The sequence below is a fragment of the Petaurus breviceps genome, unplaced genomic scaffold (assembly GCF_028583685.1).
Source record: "Petaurus breviceps papuanus isolate PSGF00001 unplaced genomic scaffold, PetGlider_PUasm1.0 227, whole genome shotgun sequence".
In the NCBI taxonomy this organism is placed as follows: domain Eukaryota; kingdom Metazoa; phylum Chordata; class Mammalia; order Diprotodontia; family Petauridae; genus Petaurus; species Petaurus breviceps.
The window spans coordinates 14,804,000-14,828,543 of record NW_027185896.1 but is presented as its reverse complement, the minus strand read 5'-3'; the positions used below and the strand labels follow the sequence as shown (position 1 = coordinate 14,828,543).

At 43.2% G+C, this 24,544-nt stretch overlaps 1 protein-coding gene and 1 long non-coding RNA gene across 2 annotated transcripts in view; both read left to right on the top strand.

Annotated features, from left to right (window-relative positions):
* The window catches only part of LOC138166958 (uncharacterized), a 77,241-nt gene that overhangs the window by 13,823 nt on the left and 38,874 nt on the right, over window positions 1-24,544 (top strand). The window lies entirely within an intron of this gene.
* On the top strand, window positions 10,862-11,830 carry LOC138166893 (Y-box-binding protein 1-like). Its single transcript, XM_069095385.1, has one exon. It carries the CDS (start codon window positions 10,862-10,864, stop codon window positions 11,828-11,830), a length of 969 nt encoding a protein of 322 aa, XP_068951486.1.

The window sequence follows — 24,544 nt, the reverse complement described above, 5'->3', positions numbered from 1 at the left end:
CCAAAAGGCAAAAAAAAAAAAAAAAAGAGACTACCCTCACCCATGTGGTAGGGCTTCCATGTTAGGCAATCTGTGATCCAAAGGCCCTACAAGGGTATCTATCCATGTTGGTCAAACTGGGCATGCCCAGATAGGCTCTGGTTACACAAATAAAGCTACTAAAATGTTCATACCCTTTAACTCAGATTTCATACTAAACTCACAATGACCCAAATGCACAATGACCCAAAGAGGTCATTGACAAAAAGAAGCCTTCCATATACATTTTTGTGTTAACCAAGGATCAAAAACAAAGTAGACATTCATCAATTGAGGGCATGGCTGAACAAATGGTAGTACAGAGATATAATAAAATATTCCTGTGCTGTTAGAAATGACAAATATGATGAATACAGAGAAGCAGGAAGTGATTCACGGGAGCTGATACAAAGTGGAGGAAAAATGGTAAGTCAATGATGACAACAATGTATATAGAAAGAATGACAACCACAAAAAAACCCATATCTGATTGTTGCAAAATGATGGAGAAGGAGCTTGGCTCCAAAGAGGAGATATGAGAAGACACTTCCAACCGCCCCTCCCTCCCCCCCGCCAATTCCTTTGCAGAAGTTGGAGGTGCAGCGTTGTGGAAAACTATTTTCAAGGACTTTTTGATGTATTGATCAGTTTTGTCTATATATTTTTTTCTCATCTTAACTCTTTTTCTTTTAAAAGAAATTCTTTGTAACATGGGATGGATCTCTGGGAGGGGGACAGGAACACAAGAGAATTTTAGGTGACTGAAAAACAAAAGATACAAAAAATGTTTTTAATTAAAAAAATCAAGTTCCATTAAAAAGAGTCAGAGTCCTCTAAAAGAGAGTCCTCTGCCCTGGGCAGACCACTTCTGGAGGATTGTGCTGCAATCCATAGCCACATTTAAGGAGGAACTTTAACAAGTGTCTAGAAGAGGGTGACCAATATGGCAGGAAGTATTGGGTAATCTAAGAACCATTCTGAAGACCAGAGACATTTAGCTTGGAGAAGAGAAATCTTAGGGGAGTCATGATAACTGTCTTCAGATATGTAAAGGATGGTCAATAGAAAACAAGGATTTGGTTCATTTTGCTTGGATCCAGAGCACAAAAATAGGAAGAGGGAGGGGGCATTGCACAGAGGAAGATTTTGACTCTATGCAAGGAGAAATCCCCTAACAATTGGAGCTGCCTCAAGGGGGAAGGGATTGCTTAGAAAGGTAGTGAATTACTCATTACTGGAAGTATTCAAGTAGAGGTTGGGCCAGGTCTGCATGGATTTAGGTTTGCACCAGGTTATTTTGAGGGTTAACTAAAATATTATATAAAAATACATTGCAAACTTTAAATGCTATGTGTATATTAACTATTAATGATGATAAGTGGATTAGATGATCTTTGAAGTCCCTTCTGGCTGTGAAATTCTACAAAAACTCTGATGCCATGACTCCCCCCCCCCAACCCCAGATGTCCCATTGCCAAATCAAATCTCCTAATTCCAAAGGTATTTCCTCCTGCCCAGAAAGCCTTTACAAAATAGCCCCATCCCACAATGATCTCTCTCTTCTCCAAGATCCCACTATCCATCCAACTGGACCATGCAACCCAACACTTAAAATCTTTCTCATGTGGTTTTCTGTGAGTCCTGCTTCTCCAGTTGGGTTTGGGTCTTCCCAAGATGACAGATTGTCCTGCCTTCCTGTTTATCTCCAGAGTGTCTCTCCAAATCTCACCACAGGAACCAAATTAAACTATGGTTAACTTCTCCTCTCCCCACCACCATCCTGGCTCTCCATGAAACCTCATTACACTTAGAAGTACAATGCCTCAGTTTTTCTGTTCTCTAAAAAAAAAAAAATGGACCATGGTGTTGTAGAGTTTTGCATCTAGAGAAAGGAGACCTGGGTTCAAATCCTGTTTCTCCTACTTGCTACTTGTGGGTATAATCTTGGGCAAGATTTTCTCAACCTCTCTGGGCCTCATTTTCATCATTTACAAAAGAGATCATCTTGGGGGCAGCTAGGTGGCACAGTGAATAGAGCACCAGTCCTGGAGTCAGGAAGACCTGAGTTCAAATCTGGCCTCAGACATTTAACACTTACAAGCCGTGTGACCTTGGGCAAGTCACTTAACCCCAATTGCCCTATTTTCCCCCCTCACAAAAGCAAAAAAAAAAAAAAGGAAGAGAGAGATCATTTTACTTGTATTGTTATGGTGAAGGTAAAACTGGGACCAATGAGAGGAGGTTATGGAAAGTCCAATTGTAGCTCAATAGAAGGAAGATCTTTCTAAAAAAAAAAAAAGAGCTACCCCATAGTGTACAAGCATAAATTGAGACTCCCACCTGTCCAGAACACTGGACAAGGGCTTCCTTCTTTGAATATCTATGGGTCCAGGGCCAGACGACTTTCCAGACCCTTCTCACTCAAAGATTCCGTGAGCAGATCTAAGTCTAGAAATAATACAGATGATGAGAAGAGCTTCAGCATATGGTGAAAAGAGGTTGGGGTCATTAACTCACTATGTGACTCAGAGAAAAGTCATATTAAAGGCCTTTTAACCGAACCATTCATATTAAGAGAATAAAACAAAGGTCTCCAAAGGGCAAGGGACTTGGCTACATTACCAGGTGTCAGAGCCAAAGCTTATTCCCCAGCTTTCCCAGCACGGGGTTCTCTTCGTGTATTGTACAGTATATCTGGTTCATCTAGGAAAGGAAGGAAGATTGTAGACAGGTTCCACAGGGCCTGGGAGAGACATGAGATGTTCTACTCATGCCACTGACAGCCTGTGGCCTTGGTTTAGCCCGACCAGGTGGCTTGGTGAGGCCTTCTGAATAGCAGTCTGGATCATCCTGGGGAAGGAGTGTGGATCTCTGATTATTGTATGAACCTTTGGGAAATATAACAACCCCTTCCCAAGGCATTTGGTCAGAAGATTTAAATTTGAATTTAATTAAATTTAATTATTAATTAAAATTAATTTTAATTTAAATCTGAAAGGACCTTAGAGGTTATCTTGTCCAAACTCTTAACTTTATAGAGTATGAAATAAGATAACAATAATAAAAATTATATATATATATATAATGTATGCTTTCTAGCTATCATCACTTTAGTGTATTAGTTCATTTGATCCTCACAACTATTCTGAGAGGTAGGCACTATTATGATCCCCATTTTACAGATGAAGAAACATAGTGAAGTTAAGGGAGTTATACAAGTTCACACTTGTATTTTAAGGCTTTTAAGGGTTTAAATTCACTTTTCCCCAACTCTAGGCCCAGTACAGTATCCACTGAGCCACCTAGTCCTCTAACCTGTAAATAAAGACCTCACTGGAGGTCCTTAGTCAAAGGCTAGATGTGCACTGCTTGAAGATGTGTCACTCATGGGATTCTTGGTTAAGTATGACAAACTCAGAAGACTTAAGGATCTTGCCAAGGGTCAGTCTGACTGGTGAGTTCCTGACTGGCACTGCCATTTCATGAAGAGACCAGGCCATCCAGGCCCAATTCTATCCCACGTCTACTCCTCTTCCACCTATGAGCAACCAGCCTTCACAAGATAAGTCAGACCCTTCAGTCCCTCCTGGAATTGGTGCATTCCTTTCTGACACTAGGATTTCATGAAGAGCCCAGGTCATCCATATTCACTTGTCTTCTGGCTGCATTCCCAACTGCAGATTTTTCAGCCTTGCCTCATGGTCTCTGCTCCCTTTTTCATGTTATCTTCCCTCATTAGAATATAAGCACCTTGAAGGTAGGGACTATTTTTGTTTGTATTTTTATCCCCTTAACATAATATCTGGCACATAGTAAGCACTTAAAAAACGGTTTATCTATTTATCTAATTTTCATTCATTTTTTCTTTCTTTCCTTCCTTCCTTTCCTTCCTCTCTCCTTCCCTTTCTTTTCCTTCCTTCCTTCCTTCCTTCCTCCTTCCTTCTTTCCTTCCTTCCTTCTTTCCTTCCTTCCTTCCTTCCTTCCTTCCTTCCTTCCTTCCTTCCTTCCTTCCTTCCTTCCTTCCTTCCTTCTTACCTTCCTTCTTTCCTGCCTACCTTCCTTCCTTCCTTCCTGCCTACCTTCCTGCCTACCTTCCTTCCTTCCTTATTGTCTATTTATCTATCACATACTCCTGGAATTCAGACCCAGGTCCTCCAACACGAAATTCAGCAACCCTTCCATTCATCCCAGCATCTCTATTCTTTATTCTAGTTTGGAATGCCCCCACACCACTTCTTGCATATATAAATGGTTTTTCAGGTTTTCCTTGGTTTTCCAGGGCCTCATTTTGTGCCCACCTCTTCCAGGAAGTCTTCCTATACTGATCCCTGTTGATGTTAGTGTATTCCCTCTATTGATTATCTCCAATTTATTCTGTCTATGGCTGGTTTGTATATAGTCGTTTGCATGTTGTCTCCTCTTTTAGATTAGCGGGCAGGGACTGTCTTTTGTCTTTGTATCCCTAGCACTTAGCACAGTACTAGGTACATTACTGACTGACTGACTATACCATCCTAACCCTTACTAAACTTTCCCTGGGTGGACCTTCTACGGAAGCCACTTTCTGAATCACACAGCCTAGGTTCAGGCCTTCTGTCATGTTACTTATGGAATCTTGTCTCCCCCTACTCACCTGAGGGGTCCCCAGGGGGCAGGGACTGGATCTCATTCTTGTAGAACCTATCACCAGCTTGTACACAAAGTGGAACCTTGGCAAAGCCATCCTGAATTGAATTGAGTGAAGGTTGTCATGAAGGAAGCCTCTGGAATATTCTTTTCTGTAGACCCCATCTCAAAGGGGAAAAGAGGAGCAGGAGTTTATAGTGTGGTCACCTGGTTTTAGGGCCAACTAGTCCCCAGCACATGGTCCCCTGGCCTCCTTGATCTGGCTGAAGCCAAAGTTTCTTAGGGTCAGTGGGAAATGTCCCAGGGACTTGGCCTTTCCTTGTCTGCCCAGGGCCTCCCTTGCTCCTTCCTCTTTCTCTGGGTGGAGTTCGCCCCTCCAATTTTGAGCTGACAGGCCCCTTTACGATTCTGTCAGTCCCACACAGCTATGTCCCGCCAAATCCTGGGCAGGGCCAGGCGGGAGGAGGCTAGAAGGAGAGTTCCCACAGCACCCCACCCTCCAAGCTCCACCAGGCCTCCTCCCAGACATCCTCCCTGAGCCATGAGCTCATCTCAAAATAGCCCATCCCCATGCATTCTCAGTGTTTCCCCTGGTAGACAACTGGGAAAAGGAGGAAGGGGCTGGGCCTTTCAGAGTTTGCCTGGTTTATTATGTGGCCATTGTAATAATAATAGCTCATACTTCCACAGCACTAGAAGGCACAAAAAGTGTGTGCCTCATAACAATCACCCTAGGAAGTATAACCACCTCCTACAATGAAGGCCATTTCACAGATGAGGAAACTGAGGCTGAGGCCAAATAAGGTCACACAACTAGATAGTAGTATGGTCAGAATCTCGATGCTAATTCCTGACTCTCTGACTCCCAAGCCCAGTCAGTGCTGGTTATGTTACCTTACACTGTCGCCATAAAGACAAAAGGCCATGGAGTGGTTTGGGGTCGTAGGGCCTAGTTCTCATTCTGTCATTAACTGGCTGGATGACCATAGGCCTGGGCCTTTCTCTTTCCAGGTCCCACTTTCCCTTTTTGTAAAGTGAGGATGGACCAGAGCAATGTTTCCCACTCCAGCTTCCATCTCTCAAAGTTCTACCATGGACCCCTCTGCCTTTCATATTCTCAGGATTGTGACCCTTAAAGGCTCAGGGTACTGGGTTTGAGGAACAAGAAGAAGGAAAAAGGAGGAAGAGGAGAAGGTGCCAGGCTCATTTTGTCAGTGTGATGGCTTTAAGAAGGAAGGATCTTTGGTAGTTAAGGCTTCATGGACTTCTTTCTTTGCAGATTACCCTAATTCCTGGTTTAGCTGTTGGGAAATATAGCATCTGATCATTCCTCAATTTCCTTTCTAGGTTCACGTTTTCCCCATGAGTCCTCTCATCCTTGTATAGGCATGCTCCCAGGTGCTCATAATTGTATGACTCCAACCACTAATGTTTGTTAATAATTATGATGATAATAATAATAGCCATCACTTATACAGTACTTTAAGGTTTGCCAGACAATGTACACATATTATCTCATTTGATCCTCACAACAACCCTGTGAGGTAGATGTTATTATTTCACAGATCTGGAAAAACTGAGGCTGAGAGGTTGGGTGATTTGCCAGGAGTCATGCAGGTAGTAAATGTCTAAGGTGGGATTTGAACTCAGATTTTCTGAATCCAAGCTCAATAAATTTTTCTGGAGACAAACTAATTGATGTCTGGTTGCCTCAGTTCATATGACAGCTGCCTGAAATCCTTTTGTGGGCTGCAAGTGACCCAGGGGCTGTATGTATGTGCAGGCCTGTAGCAGAGGAACCTGGGCTCAGAGAAGGAAAGAGGACCAAGGAACAGGGGGCACCAAGCTTCCTGTGCTTACTGTCCCCAGTCAGTCCACAGCTTATATGGCTCTACTTTGTAGACAGATGGCAGAGAGATCTTGCATACAGGGGAAAAGGATATGTATTCAGAGAAACTGGGTTCAAATTCTAGCCCTGCAACTTACTAGCCATGTGACCACAGGAAAATAACTTCTTGAAAACCTCAGTTTTCTTATCTGTAAAAATGAGGGGGGTAGGACTAGTAGATAAGCCTCTAAGATTCCTTTCTGCTCTTATGATCCTATAACCTTCTTCCCTCAACTTGTCTAAAGGAAGCAACACTGTGAGATGGAAAGGACACTGGACTCAAAGGATCTAAGTTCGAATCTCAGTTTTTCCACTAACACTGTGTGACCTTGGACATGTCCCTTATGCTCTCTGAGTCTCATTGAAGAGCCTGTAGGCATCTCACATTCAATGGTTCCAAAAGAGATCACATTGGGGTGGCCAGGTAGCACAGCGAGTAAGAGCACCGGCCCCAGAGTCAGGGTGACCTGAGATCAAATCCGGGCTCAGACACTTAGCACCCACCCAGAAACACCTGGCCGTGTAACCTTGAGCAAGTAATTTAACTGCAATTGCTTAGGGGTGGCCAGGTAGCACAGTGAGTAAGAGCACCGGCCCCAGAGTCGGGATGACCTGGGATTGAATCCGGGCTCAGATACTTAGCACCATACCCAGAAATAACTGGCCATGTAACCTTGAGCAAATTACATAACCCTAATTGCTTTAAAAAAAAATAAGAGAGAGAGATCATGTTTTTTCCTGCTACAAAACCACCCCTCTTCAGGATTTCTCTATTACTGTTCAGGGCACCAGCACCATCTTTCTAATCACCCAGGTTCGTCATTTTGGGGTCATCCTGTATTCTTCTCTTTATCTACTGCTTACACCGTTCAGTAAGTTACCAAATCTTGTCATTTCCAACTTTACAACAGCTCTTCCATAAGTGCCCTTTTCTTTTCTCTTCTACAGAGGCCCATATCACCTCTCACTTGGACTATTTCAATGAGCTTCTAATTGGCCTCCCTGCTTTAAATGTCTCCTTTCTTCAAACCATCAGCTGTTGATGTGAATTTTCCTAAAACACAGGTCCACTTACTCAGTAAGTGGCTCCCTATTGATTCTAGTATCAAATACACAGTCCTCTGATTGACATTATAACTCTTTACAACTTGGCACATTTCTGCCTTTCCAATATACTTACATATTTCATCCTTCCACAGTCTCTAGGGTCCAACTATATTAATGGTGGCTTCCTTGATGATGTTCAGTCTCCCATCTCTGTGCCTTTGCGCTGTTGTCCCCCGTGCCTGGAATAATACTCTCTTTCCTCACTACAAAGCCTCCTGGAATCTCTCATTTCCTTAAAACTCAGCTCAACACCACCTTCTGGAGAAACCTTTCCTAGTCCCCCTCTCCCATTCTCATATCAGTGGCACTTTCCCTCCACGGTAATCTTGCATTTCATTTATTCATCACCTTGTCCATTGATCAGTCATTGATCAGTCATTGAGTTCCTACTAACTTTCAGGCATTATGCTGAGTTCTAGGGATGCAGAGAAAGGCATAAGACAGTCGCTGGCTCAAGAAGCTCACAATCTAATGAAGGAAACAACATGCAAATAAATACGTTCAAGCAAGCTGCATGCAGGATCAACAGGAAATAACTAACAGAGGGAAGGCACTAGAATTAAGATTGGGAAAGGCTTCCCGTGGAAGGTGAGATGTCAGCTGGGACTTGAAGGAAGCCGGCGAAGCAAGAGGAAGGGAGACCATTCCAGATGTGAAGGACAGTCAAAGAAAATGCCTGGAGTTGAGAGACAGGAAGTCTGAATCAAAGAGTACTTTACATGATGGGGTGTAAGAAGACTGGAAATGTGTCTGGGGGTGGGGTGGATAAGTTATGAAAGCTGATAGGGAGCCAGTGGAGTTTACTGAGTAGTAACATGACAGGGTCAGACCTCTGCTTTTGGAAAATCACTTTGGTGGCTGAATAGAAGATAGATTGGAGTGAGGAGATACTAGAGGCAGGCAGACCCACTAGCAGGCTATTGCAATAGTTCAAGTGTTAGGTAATGAGACCCTGTGCCATGATGGTGGTAATGTCAGAGGAGAGAAAAGGGTGTACTTGAAAGATACTTCAAAGATGCAATTGTCAGACCTTGGCAACTGCTTGGATAAGGGGAGGTGGGATGAGAAATAGCTGAGAAGCTGAGGATGTGAGCCCAGGGGACTGGGAGGATGGTGGTACTCTGAACGGTAATAGGAAAGTTTAGAAGAGGGGAGGGTTTAGGGAGAAAAATAATCAACTCTCTTTTAAACATGTTGAATTTTATATGTCTACTGGACATCCAGTTCAAGGTAGTTGAAGATGTGAGACTGGAGGGCAGCAGAGAGACTGGGGCAAGATAAGTAGATTTGAGAATCATCAGCATAGAGATGGTAATTAAATCCATGGGAGATGATGAGGAGATCACCAAGTAAAGTAGTATGGAGGGAGAAAAGGACCCAGACTGAACCTTAAAGGACCCATAGGTGTTAGTGGGTGTGACCTGGATGGAGATCCTACACACAATATATATGCATGTACATATATGTATATACACATGCACATACACACACATATACATATACTATGTCTCCCATTACAATGTAAACTCCTTGAGGGAAAAGGGATTTTGTTTTTGTGTCCCTAGAACTTAGCACAGTACCTAGTGCACAGCAAGCAGTTAATAAATGCATATTGACTGACTGATAAGGTTTAGAAGTATGACAAGAAAAAAAGAGTAAATTAAATTTTAAAAAATATATCATTTATGTTTCAACCACTATTCCTTACTACTTGTGTGACCATGGGCAAGTTACATAATTTTTCTCAGCTTGTTTCCTTTTCTATAAAATGAAGTTGGGACTAGATCTGTGGTTCTTCATATATTATACCTGGAGATTTGTGAGAACCTTTCAAGGGAGTCCATGAGGTCAAAACTATTTTCACAATAAAACTAAGATGTTTTCATTTTCTAATATGATCGATATGGATAGACATAACCCATATAAATGAAAGCTCTTTTGTGGGATGGTCTGTAATAATTTTTAAAGAGTGTAAAGGGATCCTGAGACCAAAAAAGTTTAAGAATCACCAAATTAAATTATTTCTAAGGTTTTTCCAGCTCTGAATCCAATAAAGTTTATACCCAACAATGGTCCCCTTTCAGAAAATCCATGAGGTCAAAACTATTTTCTAATAATACTAAGATGTTTTCATCTTCTAATATGATCAATATGGATGGATATAACTTGCATAAAGGAAGGTCTTTTGCAGGATAGTTTGCAATAGTTTTTAAGAATGTAAAGGGGTCCTGAGACCAAAAAAGTTTAAGAACCATTGAATTAGATTATTTCTAAGTTGTTTCCAGCTGTGAATCCTATAAGGTGTACTAATATCCAACAAGGCTAGGTAGGTAGTACACTGGATAGAGCACCTGACCTGGAGTCAGGAAGACCTGAATTCAAATGTGACCTCAGACACCTACTAGCTGTGAGACTCTGGGCAAGTCATTTAACCCTGTTTGCCTCAATATCCTCATCTGTAAAATGAGCTAGAGAAGGAAATGACAAAACCTCTCCAGTTTTTTTGCCAAGAAAACTCCAAATGGAGTCAAGAAGAGATGGACATGACCTACAACAACCCAACAACGACAAAATACCCGACAACAGTACTACACATTTATACCTATGATTCATACCAACACTAAAGCAAGGCTCATTTTTTCATACCATGTGAGTGTCAAGGAAAGGAAAGGCCAGCTCTGATCAAGCTATTTTTCCCTGGTTCCTCTTCCCTAAATTTAAGGGAGACTGTGTCCATTTCACACAGTGACTAAGTTTCGTAGCCAGGCTAATAGGAAAATTGGAACTGATAAGTTTTTAGGATTCCAAGTTGCATCTCCTCACTCTCCCAAGGGCCTCTCTCTCATTTCTCAGAATTCTATCTCCCCTCCCCCTTTCCCTGGGTCGAAGAGGCACAGATCCACACCATTGTGACCTACCTTTGGGCCGGCCAATCCCCATCAGCCTAACTCTCAGTCTTGAGAGAGTCTTCCCAATTGGCTCGTGGTCCCTATAAACCTTACCTCTGCCTTCCTCGATCCTCAGAGATGTCAGGTTGCTGAGCGGGGATTAGGTGTGGTGGGTGTGGGAGAGAACGACCCCGGGGAAGCCTCGCGGCCGCTAAGGCCGTCCCCCCCACCAGACGACTGGGCCACGTTTGGGGTGGGGGGCCGGGTGGGGGGTGGTAAAAGGAGCAGAAGTAGCTGGGGGCTCCGGAGGTCAGCGCCCCTGGGGGAGACCGAGATGAAGAGTGCCACTGCTCCCGCTATGGCCACCGCCATGGCCCAGCCTCGACCGGAGGGACCCCTTGTTGGCTCTGAAAGCAAAGGGGTCGAGGCCGCTCCCACCCTGGTTCCGTCTGGAGAGAAGAAAGTGCTGGCGACCAAGGTCTGGGGGACGGTGAAATGGTTCAATGTGAGAAACGGTTACGGTTTCATCAACCGGGACGACACCAAGGAAGACGTCTTCGTCCACCAGACAGCCATCAAGAAGAACAACCCGCGCAAGTACCTGCGGAGCGTTGGGGATGGCGAGCCCGTGGAATTTGATGTGGTGGAAGGAGAGAAGGGGGTGGAGGCGGCCAATGTCACTGGGCCTGGGGGCGCTCCCGTGCAGGGGAGCAAGTACGCGGCTGACCGCAGCGAGTACCGCCGGGGTCCACCCCGCAGCAGTGGAGGCCCCCCGCAGCAGGCCCCCCGCAAGAGCCGCACCAGCTGCCCCAGAGCCGAAGGCCCCGAGAAGCCAGCCGATGGGGCACCGCCGACTGGGGAGCACGCGACGTGGAAGAGCTGCGTGCCCCGCCGCCCATCCTACCCATTCCACTTTGCCCGTCGGTCACAGTACGTGGCTCTGGCCTTGAGAAGAGGTCCGGCGGACGGCGCCGATACAGAGTTGGCGGGCAGTGGGGAGCAGAGCCGCGTGGGTCGGCGTGGTGGTTTCCGAGAAGGAAGGCCTTCCCTGCGTGGAGCTGGGGCAGGCCGATGGGGACCCACTCTGCGCGCCCAGGGACCAGAGGACGAGAAGGAGAAACACAAGGGCAAAAGGATCTGCAGCCAGCAGTCGCCACAGCGCCGTTTCCGCCGCCACTTCAGTTACCAACATCGCAGACCTGGCAACCCCAGGCCTTCCGAGGGTCGAGAGGCCAAGGCTATGCTCAACGCTGACATCGGGTCCCAGGCCAAGGACAACAGCCTGGAGAGTGGACACACGTAGAGGCCACTGCCCAGGGCAAGCCCACCCCACCAGCAAACCATGGACCAGCTTTTAAGCAGGAAAGGGGAGGGATACCCCTGTGATTCCAGCCTGAAAAACCTACCAACACCTTAGTTTGAGTTTTCTGTTGTTGCAAATGACCTTTGCACCAGGAAGGAGAGAGACATCAGAGAGGGAGAGAAGGGACATACCTGGGAGGCAGTTATTCTCGTGGGGGTTTTTCGGTTTTTTTCCCCTTTTTTCCATTTGTGTTTTAAGTTTGAGTTATTTTGGGAATTCCCTTGTTGATTTCTTTCTCCTAAACCCCTCCTCCCCCACCTTCCCATCTTCCCCACCCCAGCCCCCTGCAATGGCGTGGAGAATCTTTTTTTAATTTGCTTTTTTTCAAGTTACTGGTGTGGTTTGGTTTCTTTCCTGCCTCTTCATCCCCTCTCAAATGAGTATCTCCCTGGGCAACCCTCCCCACCCCTCCCCCTCAGGCAAACTCGCAGGCACACATTAATAAAAAAAAAAAAAGGCCTTAATTAAAAAAAAAAGTTGCCATGTCTCTGATTTGATGGCGCAGGATCTTTGTATCCTGACTTGGGGGGCAGTGGAGCCTTGGAGAAATTCTACCTCCAGAAACTAGAGTTGAGGAACAGCTGACGGGGCATCATATATATCCAGTGGGATGAGCTATTGGAAATGTAATTTGGTCCAGAGCCTGAGATACAGATATGTATTTCCCCTTCCCCCTCCCCCATTAGGCTATTTGTTACCTAAGGATTGAGTATACTCAAGAATTGTAACTATGTTAAAGTGGGACTTTGTCCTAGGGTATCAAAATTTAGAGGAGCTAACTTAGTACCCAAGTCCTTGGGCAGCAGAGAAATAAGAGGACCTAGTTAACCTAGTGGGAACAAGGTTATGTAAGCAGCCAAACTTTGAGCTTTCTTCCTAGGAAGCTACATCCCAGGTGAGCTCTCTAGCATGGTCCTGTATATCCTTCTGCCTCACCACAGGCACTTGTCCCCCGGCATAGAATTGCTAGTTATAGCTCTGATATCAGACTTCAGTCCCTGACCAATCTCACTATGTGAATCTGAACAAGCTGTTTTCATTTCTAAAGTATAGGTCATAAAGTCCTTTCCAGCTCTGACATTGTAGGATATCCCTTCCATTGCCATTTAACGACCCTCCTCCATCTCTCACCTTGCTTTATTTCTTGGTGTTTAAAATGGACAAGAATTATACTTACATATATAGATATGTCTTTCATGAATGTCTCCTACATGTCTGACCCCGTGTTAGGAACTGTAGGGGAGAAAGGAGGAAAAAGCATGGTTCCTGCCCTTGAAGGGGCTTCACAGTTTGGCAGAAGAGAAGACATGTAAGGGACAGGAAAGGTAATCAATATGGGAAAAAAAGCCCCAAGCTGGCTCCAGCTGGGAGCTAGATTGCACAGCTCTCACTGTACTGTTAGAAGAAGGAGGTAAAATGTGGGCTAGAGTGGTCAGCAGAAGCTTCCTGGGGGAGGTAGTGAGTCTTGAGCTTAAATGGAGAATTGGAGTCATAATATTTCTTTAAAGTCAAAGCATCCAAAACTCTTCTCTTATTCTTGCCCTGCCATTCCTTGAGTGTTCAATATTATTCTTCCTAAGAAACCCAGAGAGCAGGAGAAGAGAAACAGTGAATTCCTTAGGAATCCCAGCTGTGGAAACAACCAAATCAGATTCTTTCTAGGGGGATTGGAGGACAGGAGAGGATCTACTTTGAAGGATGAAGGGATCTGATTTGGACGACTACAATCCCTGTGGGTTGTGGAGAAATCTAAAAGCAAGAGATAAGTATTGGGGTAAGGGGTGGGATGGAGGGATGGTTTGAACTTAGGTAATGCCTCAGACCTGGGGGAAGGAGGGAAGAAAACAGGTTTGTGAGCTGGACTTTTTCCTATAGCAATAGAACACCCCTACATACACCCTAAGACTGGGAGACATTGTAGTACGTGGCACATCTCCTTCCAGAGCTTTAACTAAGGTATCTAGATTTGTGGTAGATTATACTCAGATAACAAGTCAAATTTTGGGACTGCACAAAAATCCAAGCTCACAAGCACAGGAAATTGCAGAGTTGTTATCTAATAAGAATAAGCAACCTGTGCCTTGGTTTGATATTTGTAGCCCTCCACAATCTAAGCCCTAGATTAATAATTATCTGGGTCTTCCAGCCTCTGGCACAAACATGCCTAATGCACTCAGTAATCATTTAATTTGCTGCAATATGCAAAGATTCTGTTGAACACTGAGAATCCAAAGATTTAACATAGGAACTACAGAGTCCCTGCCTTCAAGGAGTTTATAATCTGTTAGGGATAAGGAGAAGTCCAAAAATAGGAAAGAGTGATTCAGGCAAAATACCTTAAGAAATTTGAAAAAGGATATTGTTCATTTAATTGGATTTCTTTCATGAAGGGTGTCTGGAGGAGAGGGAACCTTAAAAAGAAGTCTCTGAGGATCTTAGGAAGAGTCCTCAAAGGGCATCTAGTCTGAGCCTTCATGTTTTATATTTGAGGAAACTGAGTCTCAGGGAGTTGAATGACTTGCTTAAGATCTCACAAGTGTCAGAGGTGGGATTTGAACCCAGATCCACTTGGGAGAAGGAAAGGACTCAGAATGTGCTAATGTTAACCATCTTGATACTTACTAATTCATCACCCTTGTCCTTTTATGGTCTAGGGTGTTTGAGATCATCTACCTTGTCCTTTTTTGGTCTAGGGTGTTTGAGATCATCGAATCTAGCCCCCTTCATTTTACAGACGAGAAAACTGAGTCTCATAGAAGGGCGGGGGGAGGGTTTTGAAGATCCAAGGTCAAAGGGGTAGAGCCAAGATGGTAATTAGGGGCAGCCATCCAGCTGAACTCTCCCGACATTCCTCTCCAAACAACTTATGCTTCAATGGAAGGGAGGGCAGGCTGGAGGGGAGAGAAATTGGAAGCTCCCACTTTTGAAAGGTACAGGATCAAAGTAGAGAATAGAACAAGTGGGAGGTGGGATAGGAGGAAAGGAAATATAGTCAGTCTTTTACAATATATCTACTATGGTAATGTTTTGCATAGCTACACATGTACAACCTATACTGAATTGCTCATCTTCCCAGTAAGGGTAGGTGACAAAGGAGGAAGGGAATGAATCTGGAATTCAAAGTTTTAAAATCAATATATGCTATTATTAATACTATTTTACATGTAATTGGGAAATAAGATATACAAGTACTGGGGTATGGAGATCCACCATGCCCTACTGGAAAGTCGAAGGGGGTATGGGAGAAGATATGGGAGAGAGCAGATCAGAGGAGGGGATATCCTGTGGGACCACTATTTTGAGGCAGTGGGTAGGGGAAAAACGGGGAGAAAATTTGTAACTCAAAATCTGGCAGAAATGAATGATGTAAACCAGAAGTTAATAAAGCATTTGAAAAAGAGTGATTCCTCAAATCAAATTACAGAGTGTCAGAGCCAACAAAATGTAGAGGTGAGATATTTTTCCAGCCTAAGAAAACTTAAGAAGTCGGCAAGAGAAGTTTGTGGCATCACGGTGGAGGTTTATCTGGACCCCAAACTTGCAACTGGGACAACAGTGACAGAAAGAACAGTAAGTTGCTTCAGGTGCTCTCAGCCCAGAGATGGTGAGGGATTTGCACAACTGGAACCTTTGCTGGCACTGGGTAAAGCTGGTGCTCATTGGCAACTCTGTTGCTTATACATAGTTCTGGGTTGCAGTTCCAGGGTAGAGAGTAATGCTGGCAGCTGGTTCCAAGGGAGCAGGAGTCCTAGTAGTGGCAAAGCAAAGAGGAGCATTGGGACTTATGGCTGTAGGGGATCATGGCCCTTCCTGGGTGAAGACCAGAGCACAGACAATGACCACACCTCTCCCTGCTTCACACCACCTTGGAAACAACAAAAAATTGCAGATCCGCAGAACTAGCTCTGAAAGCAGCAGCATTGAAAAAGCCTGAAGCTTGAATAGTGCCTTCCCAGCCCAAGATGAGCAGAGTCTAACTTTAACATTAAAGACCAAAAAAAAGGGGGGGAATGGAAAAATGAGCAAACAACAAAATAATTGGCCCAATAAAAACTACCATGGTAGAAGTGAAGACCAAGACATAAACTCAGAAGAGGACAATGTGAAAACAGTTACAAAGAAGTCTTAAAGAAAAAGTACTAATTGGACCCAAACCTAACAAGAATTCCTGTAAAAGTTAAAGAGATGAGTGGTATACTGCCCAGATTTGCCACAGCTTTTCTTCCAAGGAGCAAGTATTTTTAAACTTCATGGCTGCAGTTGCCATCTGCAGTGATCTTTGAGCACAAGAATATAAAATCTGATATTGCTTCCATTTCTTCTTCCTCTATTTGTCAGAAAATGATGGGATCAGTTGCCATGATCTTAGCTTTTTTTTTTTAATGCTAAGCCTCAAGCCAGCTTTTGCTCTCTCCTCTTTAACCCTCATTAGGAGGCTTCTTAATTCTTCTTTATTTTTTGCCATCAGAGTGGTATCGTCTACATATCTGAGACTGCTGATATTTCTCCTGACAACCTTAATTCTGGCTTTTGATTCATCCAGCCTGGAATTTTCACATGCTATGCTCTGCATACAAGCTAAATAAATAAGGTGACAATTGCATATACAGCCTTTCTCAATCTTAAACCAATCAGTTATTTCATGTCCAGTTCTAACTGTTGCTTCTTGATCAGCATACAGGTTCCTCAGGAAACAAATAAGATGGTCTTGGATGTCCATTTCTTTGAGTCTTTGTCACATTTTGCTGTGATCCATACAGTCAAAGGCTTGTAGACAATGAATCAGAAGATTTTTTCCCCCCCTGGAACTCCCTCGCTTTCTCCATAATCCAGCAAATATTCACAATTTAGTCTCTAGTTCCTGCGCCTCTTTGAAAACCAGCCTGTTCTTCTCGTGATTCTTGGTTCACATATTGCTGAAGCCTAGACTTGCAGAATCTTAAGTATAACCATGCCGGCATATGAAACACGTGCAGTTGTTTGGTAATTTGAACATTCTTTGACATGGCCCTTCTTTAGGATGGGGACATAAATTGATTTTTTCCAATCCAGTGGCCACTGTTGACTTTTCCAAATTTGCTGGCATATTGAGTGCCACACTTTAAAAGCAGTGTCTTTTAGGATTTTAAACAGCTTAGTTGGAATTCTCCACTAGCTGTATTGTTAGCAGTGCTTCCTAAGGCCCACTTGACTTCATTCTCCAGGATATATGGCTCTAGATCAGTAACCACACCATCTTAGTCATCAGGGATGTTAAGATCTTTCTTGTATAGTTCTTTATATTCTTGTCACCTCTTTTAAATTTCTTTTACTTCTGTTTCTACTACCCTGCCATTTTTATCTTTTATCATGCCCATTTTTCCATGGAACTTTCCCTTGATATCTCTAATTTTCTTGAAGAGATCTCTTGTCTTTCCCATTCTTATCTCTCTTTAGATAGTTCTAAAGAGAACTCTGTTTAGAGTTCTTGGAAACTCTAAAGAAAACAAATCACTTTGGGCTGTGGTAGCCATGGAAAGCTTCCATACTGGAGGTGATTATTGAATCCTATCCATGAAACATGGTTAAGATTGACAGAAGTGAAGAATGTGGATGAGGTAGGACCTTTCCACACAAAGGAACAACACAACATTAGCCCAAAGGTACCTTTAGAGCAGAGGTGTTAAAACACTGGCTGGGCCCGCCCAATTAAAATGTAAATGGGAAATATTTAACAAAATTAATAAAAATACAAAAGAATATATATCATGTTACATGGTTTTCTAAGTCAATATGCCGTCCACAGGAATCCTTATATATGACTTAGTGGCCCTGTTTCTATTTGAATTGGACACCACAATGCTCTAGAAGAAGGGATGGGTATGATGGGAAAAGGGGGCAGTGGTAAGAAGGCTAATTTGTCATTAAGTAAAGGAGTTTGCGTCACAAACCCAGCAAACATGAATTTGAACAGACTTCAGACTATTCTAAAGGAATAGAGAAGAAAGATAAGAAAAATCTAACTATTGGGCTGGTTGACAACAATTTAGCCCTAAGAGTTTTCCATTGGAGCAGAAATAACGTTCATATCAATATAGCCTTTAAAAGAGGCTCAGTGTAGGGCATGGTTGATGGGGGAGGAGTATGCAGGAAAAAGACCAAGAACTTGAATGACAGAAGCTATATTGTTTTCAACCCTTTCCCCCATCCCTCCCTTTTCTGCCTCTTGCATTCCTACCCATCTTTTTAAAATCTAATTCATATGTTTTCAGGAGCACCAGCTGCCCCTTGGTAAGGGATCAATGATAGTATAACATAGAGCCCAGACAGTTCTCTGGCAGTGAGTGTTGAAAAAAGGGGAAAGAGAGGGAGGGGCAAAAAATTTGGAACCCTCAGTCTGTTTTGTTTGGGGTGAAACAGACATGAGTTGTGGTGTGGATGGTTGTGTGCCGTGCCTCACTGATGTCTTTTCCCCAAGCTTAACCTCCTTCAACTTCCCCTCTGCCAAGCATGCCATCATCCTTCTAGTCATCTCGGTTGAAAAGTCACTCTCAATTCCTCGCTCTCACTAATCTCACATACCAATTATTTGACAAATATTGTCATTTCTTTCTACACAACATCTCTTAGATTGTTAGTACTCATTCCAATACATCTTCCTCAGATACCAAGTAGTTTTCCTAGTACCTTGAGACTCAAATATAATTTCATCTTTTAAAAATTCTTCTTTTTGTGGAAGTTTCATAATGTATATAATTCTTAGGACAATAGTACATAATTAATTTATAAGTAAGTAAATATACACATATCGAAGATGTGTTCTCAAAGTTTTTTTTTTTTTACTGGTAGTAAAAACTTGAGTGATCAAATTTTTACTGAGTGATCAAATAAGTTTGAAGATGACTGACCTAAGGGAAAATCTCCTTCAGTATGTCTAGTGACCTATTTAATATGTAATACATTGTTTTGTAATTTGGAGCTAATGGTATTATTGACAAAAGGCAGCATAATATGTATATATGTATGTATGTATGTATATATATAAAACTGGTTAGTTCTGTTTCAGAAGTTGTTTTGGAATAGTACATGTGCATAATTAAAAGCATTTGATGGGTGGAATCAAGATGGCAGAGTGAGAGGTAGCATTTTTGTCTTAGCTTCTCCACAATCTCCTTTACAACAATATGGAAAGCACAACAGATTGACTTCTATTGAGAAAGGCAAGAAAAAGTCACAGTGAGTCATTTTTCCCACCCAGGGTAGCTTGGGAAGACAGACAGAATGGATGTGTTGGGGTGGGTGCTAGCCAGGGGTACAGCACAGCAGAGGTGGAGGTTTTAGGCAATAGCAGTAGGAGCACCTGCAGCAGATGGGAGAGTTTCAGGGGCCAGGGATGGTAAGGGGATGGACTGAGTATCAGGGCAGGAAGCACCTGGTCAGAAAAACATCTCTAGCAACCCCTGTATTAGCAAGGAACAGGCTCCAGAAACATAGTGAGTGGTTCTGAGCATAAGAGTAGAATGGGGACTCCATTCTCATGTTTATCCCTCCACATAAGCCTGCGATGGAATAAACTAGGGCAGGAGACCAAAGTGAAGGGGAGCCAGCCATTCAGTCACTCTGAACCTATAGAACCTTCTAGCAGTCTAACAGGAGAGTCTTATATCACCTGATGCTGAGTGAGGGGAGTAGAACCAAGAGAACTTTGTACACAATTACAGACATATCGTATCTGTGATGACTAACCTTGATAGACTGGGCTCCTCCCAGCAATGTAACGGTATAAGATAACTCCAAAAGACTCATGATGGAAGGGACCATCCACATCCAGAGAAAGATTGCAGAGTCTGAATGCAGATTGAAGCAAACTACTTGCTCTCTTTTTGTTTGGTTCCTTCATTTGGTTCCTTCATTCCATTGGTTATAATTCTTCTTTACAATTTGACTCATGGTTAATGTAAAGGTATCTGTAGAACCTATATTGAATTGCATGCTTCCATGGCGGGGAGAGGGGGAAAGAGAGGGAGGGGCAGAAAATTTGGAACTCAAGGGATTGTGGAACTGACTGTTATAAACTAAAAGTAAATAAATAAATTTATAAAAAAAAGTAATAGATATCAAAGTGGAATTCCTAAGCAAGTACACCCTTTCCTAGTCAGTGGAATCAGTCGGTCCTTAATTTCTTCAGCTAAACAATATCCAGCCTGATTCCAGTCTGACACCTTTTTTTCAATGTACTGGCTCTGTGCTGGTGCCCTCCTCAGAACTATTGGCAGTAGCTGTTGCTTGTCTCTTCCCATAATCCACCTGCATGGTAAAAGCTAGAATCAGAATGGCCCACCCTAGTCCAGACCAGGGAGAACTCAACCTAAGGAAGCCTCTCTTTGCAGCATCTAGCATGCTCTCATGATTGACTGATAGATACTATCTACCTACTCTACTTCATTATAGTTTTATTGATATTTCTCATTTCTGCTTTCTTTAAGTTCAGAAGAGACTGCCAAAAGCCTAATGCTCACTGGCCTTCTGACTCAAAATGGAATGGCTGTGGGAGGACACATCCTCCTCACACATAGCAGGAATATAATGAAATGTTGCTTAATTGCATGGGGTAGAAGAAGGGGAGTTGGGTTCCCTGACCAACCCCTTTCCCTCTCTCTTCCATTTCAAGATGTAATCACAGAAAGTAATAGGCAAACAATAAGGTATCATTCTAAATGCAGAAATGTGTATATATCCCTTGTATCCCTTTAAGAAGTATGAAAAAAATTCTGATTTTAATTAGAAGAAGTAACTGACTGATTGAAGACTGGCCATGCCTCTGGTTGTCTTTAAAAAGCTAAGCTTGGTGGGGAGGCCTGGTGGCTCAGTGAGTGAGAGCACCGGCCCAGATGTCCAGATGACCTGGGATCGAATCCGGTCTCTGACACTTAGCACCACACCCAGAAATAACTGGCCTTGTAACCTTGAGCAAGTTACTTAACCCCAATTGCTTAAAAAAAAAAAAGCTAAGCTTCGGCGGAGTCAAGATGGCGGAGTAGAAGCAGGACCTCCCCACAGCTCCGGCTTCCACCTTCCCCAATCCACATAAAAATGGGACTCTAAACAAACTTTGGAGCTGTAGAACCCACAAAATGACACAGAGAAGCTAACCTCCCACCAAAGACAGCCCGGCAGGCCAGCAGGAATCAGCCAGTGCAGTGCTCTGGGGGCTGAGCCCAGCCCCAAGCCAAGGCTTTAGTCCCAGGGTGACCAGCTGCTGGCTGGAGGGACTCCAGATCAGCAGCAGCTGTGGCCGTTTCCAGATTTATCAACACATAGATGGGAAGGACAAAGTGAGAGGTCAGTGCAGTCTGGACTTTGGGACCCAGTAAGTGGGAGTTCATGGCTTTTGCCCCCTGGGGCGAGAAGCTGCTGAGATGCTGGCACAGCTAGCCAGCACCACATGGCAGCTTCAGCTCCTGGCCTGCAGAGTGTAGGGGGACCAAGCACCAGTCTGATGGGTAATTGCTCTTGCTTTAACCTTCTTGGATCTGGATTGCAGTCTAGGGAGGACATCCTGGGGCATGTGTCCAGCTTGCCAGAGCACGTGGAGGCCTCAAAGAGGGAACCCATCTAATACCTCTGGCAGCTGAGAAAACCCCAGCATTTGGGACAAAAGCTCCCCTGTCTGGTGGCAGAGTCCTACTGTGGCAAAAAGCCCAGGGGTCAAGTGACTGAGGGGCGACATGACCAGGCAAAGGAAACAAAGTAGACAGAAGATTCCAACATTAGACTCCTATTTTGGGGACAAAAAGGAGCAAAGTATGGAACAGGAGGAAGACAGTGAAGTCAGAACTCCTGCACCAAAAGCTTCAAAGGAAAATACGAGCTGGTTACAGGCCATAGAGGACCTTAAGAAGCAGATAAGAGAAGTGGAGGAAAAATTGGGAAGAGAAATGAGAACAATGCAAGAAAATTATGAAATGAGAGTCAACAGCCTGACTGAGGAAAATACTGCCTTAAAAAAGAGATTAACTCAAATGGCAAAAGAGGCTCAAAAAGCCAATGAGGAGAATGCCATAAAAAGCCAAGTTTGCCAGATGGAAAAAGAATCTCAAAAACTCAATGAGGAGAATCATTGCTTCATAATTAGATTGGAGCAAATGGAAGCTAATGACTTTATGAGAAATCAAGATGCTGTTAAACAGATCCAAACAAATGAAAGAATAGAAGGCAATGTGAAATATCTCATGGGACCTGGAAAATAGATCCAGGAGAGATAATTTAAAAATTACTGGACTACCTGAAAGCCATGATCAAAGTAAGAACCTAGAAATCATCCTCCAAGAAGTTCTCAAAGAAAACTGCTCTGATGTTTTAGAACCAGGGGGCAAAATAGAAGCTGAAAGAATCCACCAATCACCTGCTAAAAAAGATCCCAGAAAGAAAACTCCTATACAGGTTCCAGAATTCCCAGATCAAGGAGAGAACATTATAAGCAGCCAGGAAGAAACTATTTGAATATTGTGGAAACACAATCAGGATAACCCCGGATCTGGCAGCTTCTACACTGAGGGATTGAAGGGCTTGGAATATGATATTCCAGAGGTCAAAGGAGCTGGGATTAAAACCAAGAGTCACCTACTCAGCAAAACTGAGTATCATGTTTCAGGGGAAAATATGGTCATTCAGTGGAATAGAGGACTTTCAAGCATTCTTGCTGAAAAAACCAGAGTTGAATAGAAAATTTGACATTCAGATACAAGAAGCAAGAGAAGCATGAGAAGGTAAACAGGGAAAAGAAATCATAAGGAACTTATCAAAGTTGAACTATTAACATTCTTACATGGAAAAACAATAATTGTAGCTTATGAAACTTTTCTCAGTAGTTGAAGGGAATAGAAATATATATATGTCTATATATGAGGGTATATGGGCATATGAATACATATATGAATGTGTATATATGTTTACAGGTATACATAGATAGAGGGCACAGGACCAATTTAACAGGAAGGGATGATAGTTAAAAGGTGAAATTAAGAGGTGAGAGAGGAATATAATGAGAGGAGATGGGGAGAGACAGAATGGGGTAAACATCTCATAGAAGAGGCAAGGGAAAATGGTTACAATGGAGGGGAAGAATAGAAAGGCAAAAGGGAATGGGTCAACCTTATTCCCATTGAATTTGGCTTGAGGAGGGAATGAAATACACACTAAATAGGGTGTCTTACCCTCTAGGAGAGTAGGGGGGGAAGGGGATGAGAGTGCAGATGATGGAAGGGAGGGCAGGCTGGGGAGGAGGGAAGTTGGAAGCACCCACTTTTGAAAAGGGACGGGATCAAAGCAGAGAATAGAACAAGTGGGAGGTGGGATAGGAGGGAGGGAAATATAGTCAGTCTTTTACAATATATTTACTATGTTATTGTTTTGCATTAGCCACACATGTACAACTTATACTGAACTGCTTATCTTCCCGGTAAGGGTGGGTGACAAGGGAGGAAAGGAATGAATCTGGAATTCAAAGTTTTAAAATAAAATATTCAAATATATATACTATTCATTAATGCTATTTTACATGTAATTGCGAAATAAGATATACAGGCACTGGGGCATAGAGATCCACTGGAAAAGTCGAAAGGGGTATGGGAGAAAATATGGGAGAGAGCAGATTGGAGGAGGGGATATACTATGGGACTGCTATTTGGGGGCAGTGGGTAGGGGAAAAAAAGGGAGAAAATTTGTAACTCAAAATCTGGTGGAAATGAATGATGTAAATCAGAAGTTAATAAAGCATTTGGGGAAAAAAAAGCTAAGCTTCTCAGCTCTGTAATTAATCCAGCCAGAAATCAGCAGTTGAGCAAAATCTCAGCCCTTGAGAGAGAATCTTTCTTCACCTCTTGGGAAGGAAGATGAGTCTCTCTCTTCTTTCTATTGGTGATGATAACTTTAGCAGAGGATACTTACTCAAAAGAAGATAGTACATCCAGAAAGAAGCAATTTGACAAAGTTAAAGCTTTGTTAAAATGCATCCATCAGGGAACAGACACGCCTTCTCCAGACAGACAGACAGAGAAAGATAGCATTCCAAGTAGGAAGCAACTTCAAGGAAATTATCTCTGGCAGCAAACAGAACTAACCATAAATTCAAGGGGAAGATTAGCCTTTGCAGTTGGGAGTTACAGAGAACTTCAGAGAGGAACAAATCCAGGGACACCAACTAAATAATGCACCTGGAAAAGACCCTGAGCCCTAAGATAAGTCATGTGAGAACTTCATGAAGAAAGAGCATCAGGGGCCAACAGTACCAGTGGCATGAGTTGCCTTGGTCACATGTGTCCCCCACATATGTGCCTTCTGGCTAGTGTTCTCTAAGTGTGTGTTTTGTATATTTATGTGAGTGAATCCTAGGTCTGTGGGGGAAATATTTCATAACTATTGTTCTTGGTTAGATGCCTTTGTTTTGAGCTAAGTACAACTATGGTTTGACTATTATAGGTGAGCACATTGATTGGGGCTCACAAGATATAATCGTAGAAGCCTATACTGTCAAGCCTATGGTATTAACTCCCCTGCAGGAAACCTTACTTCTGAGTGTGAGTTTGGAGGAAGAAATAGGAGTAGCTACAAAAGGGTAGTGCCCCTTTGTGAGCTACACTGTGGGCATATTAGTCTGAGACATGGTACTATACA

Bases quoted from the DNA above. Each gene is read 5' to 3' on its own strand.
- LOC138166893 (XM_069095385.1), top strand. From the start codon at position 10,862: ATGAAGAGTGCCACTGCTCCCGCTATGGCCACCGCCATGGCCCAGCCT.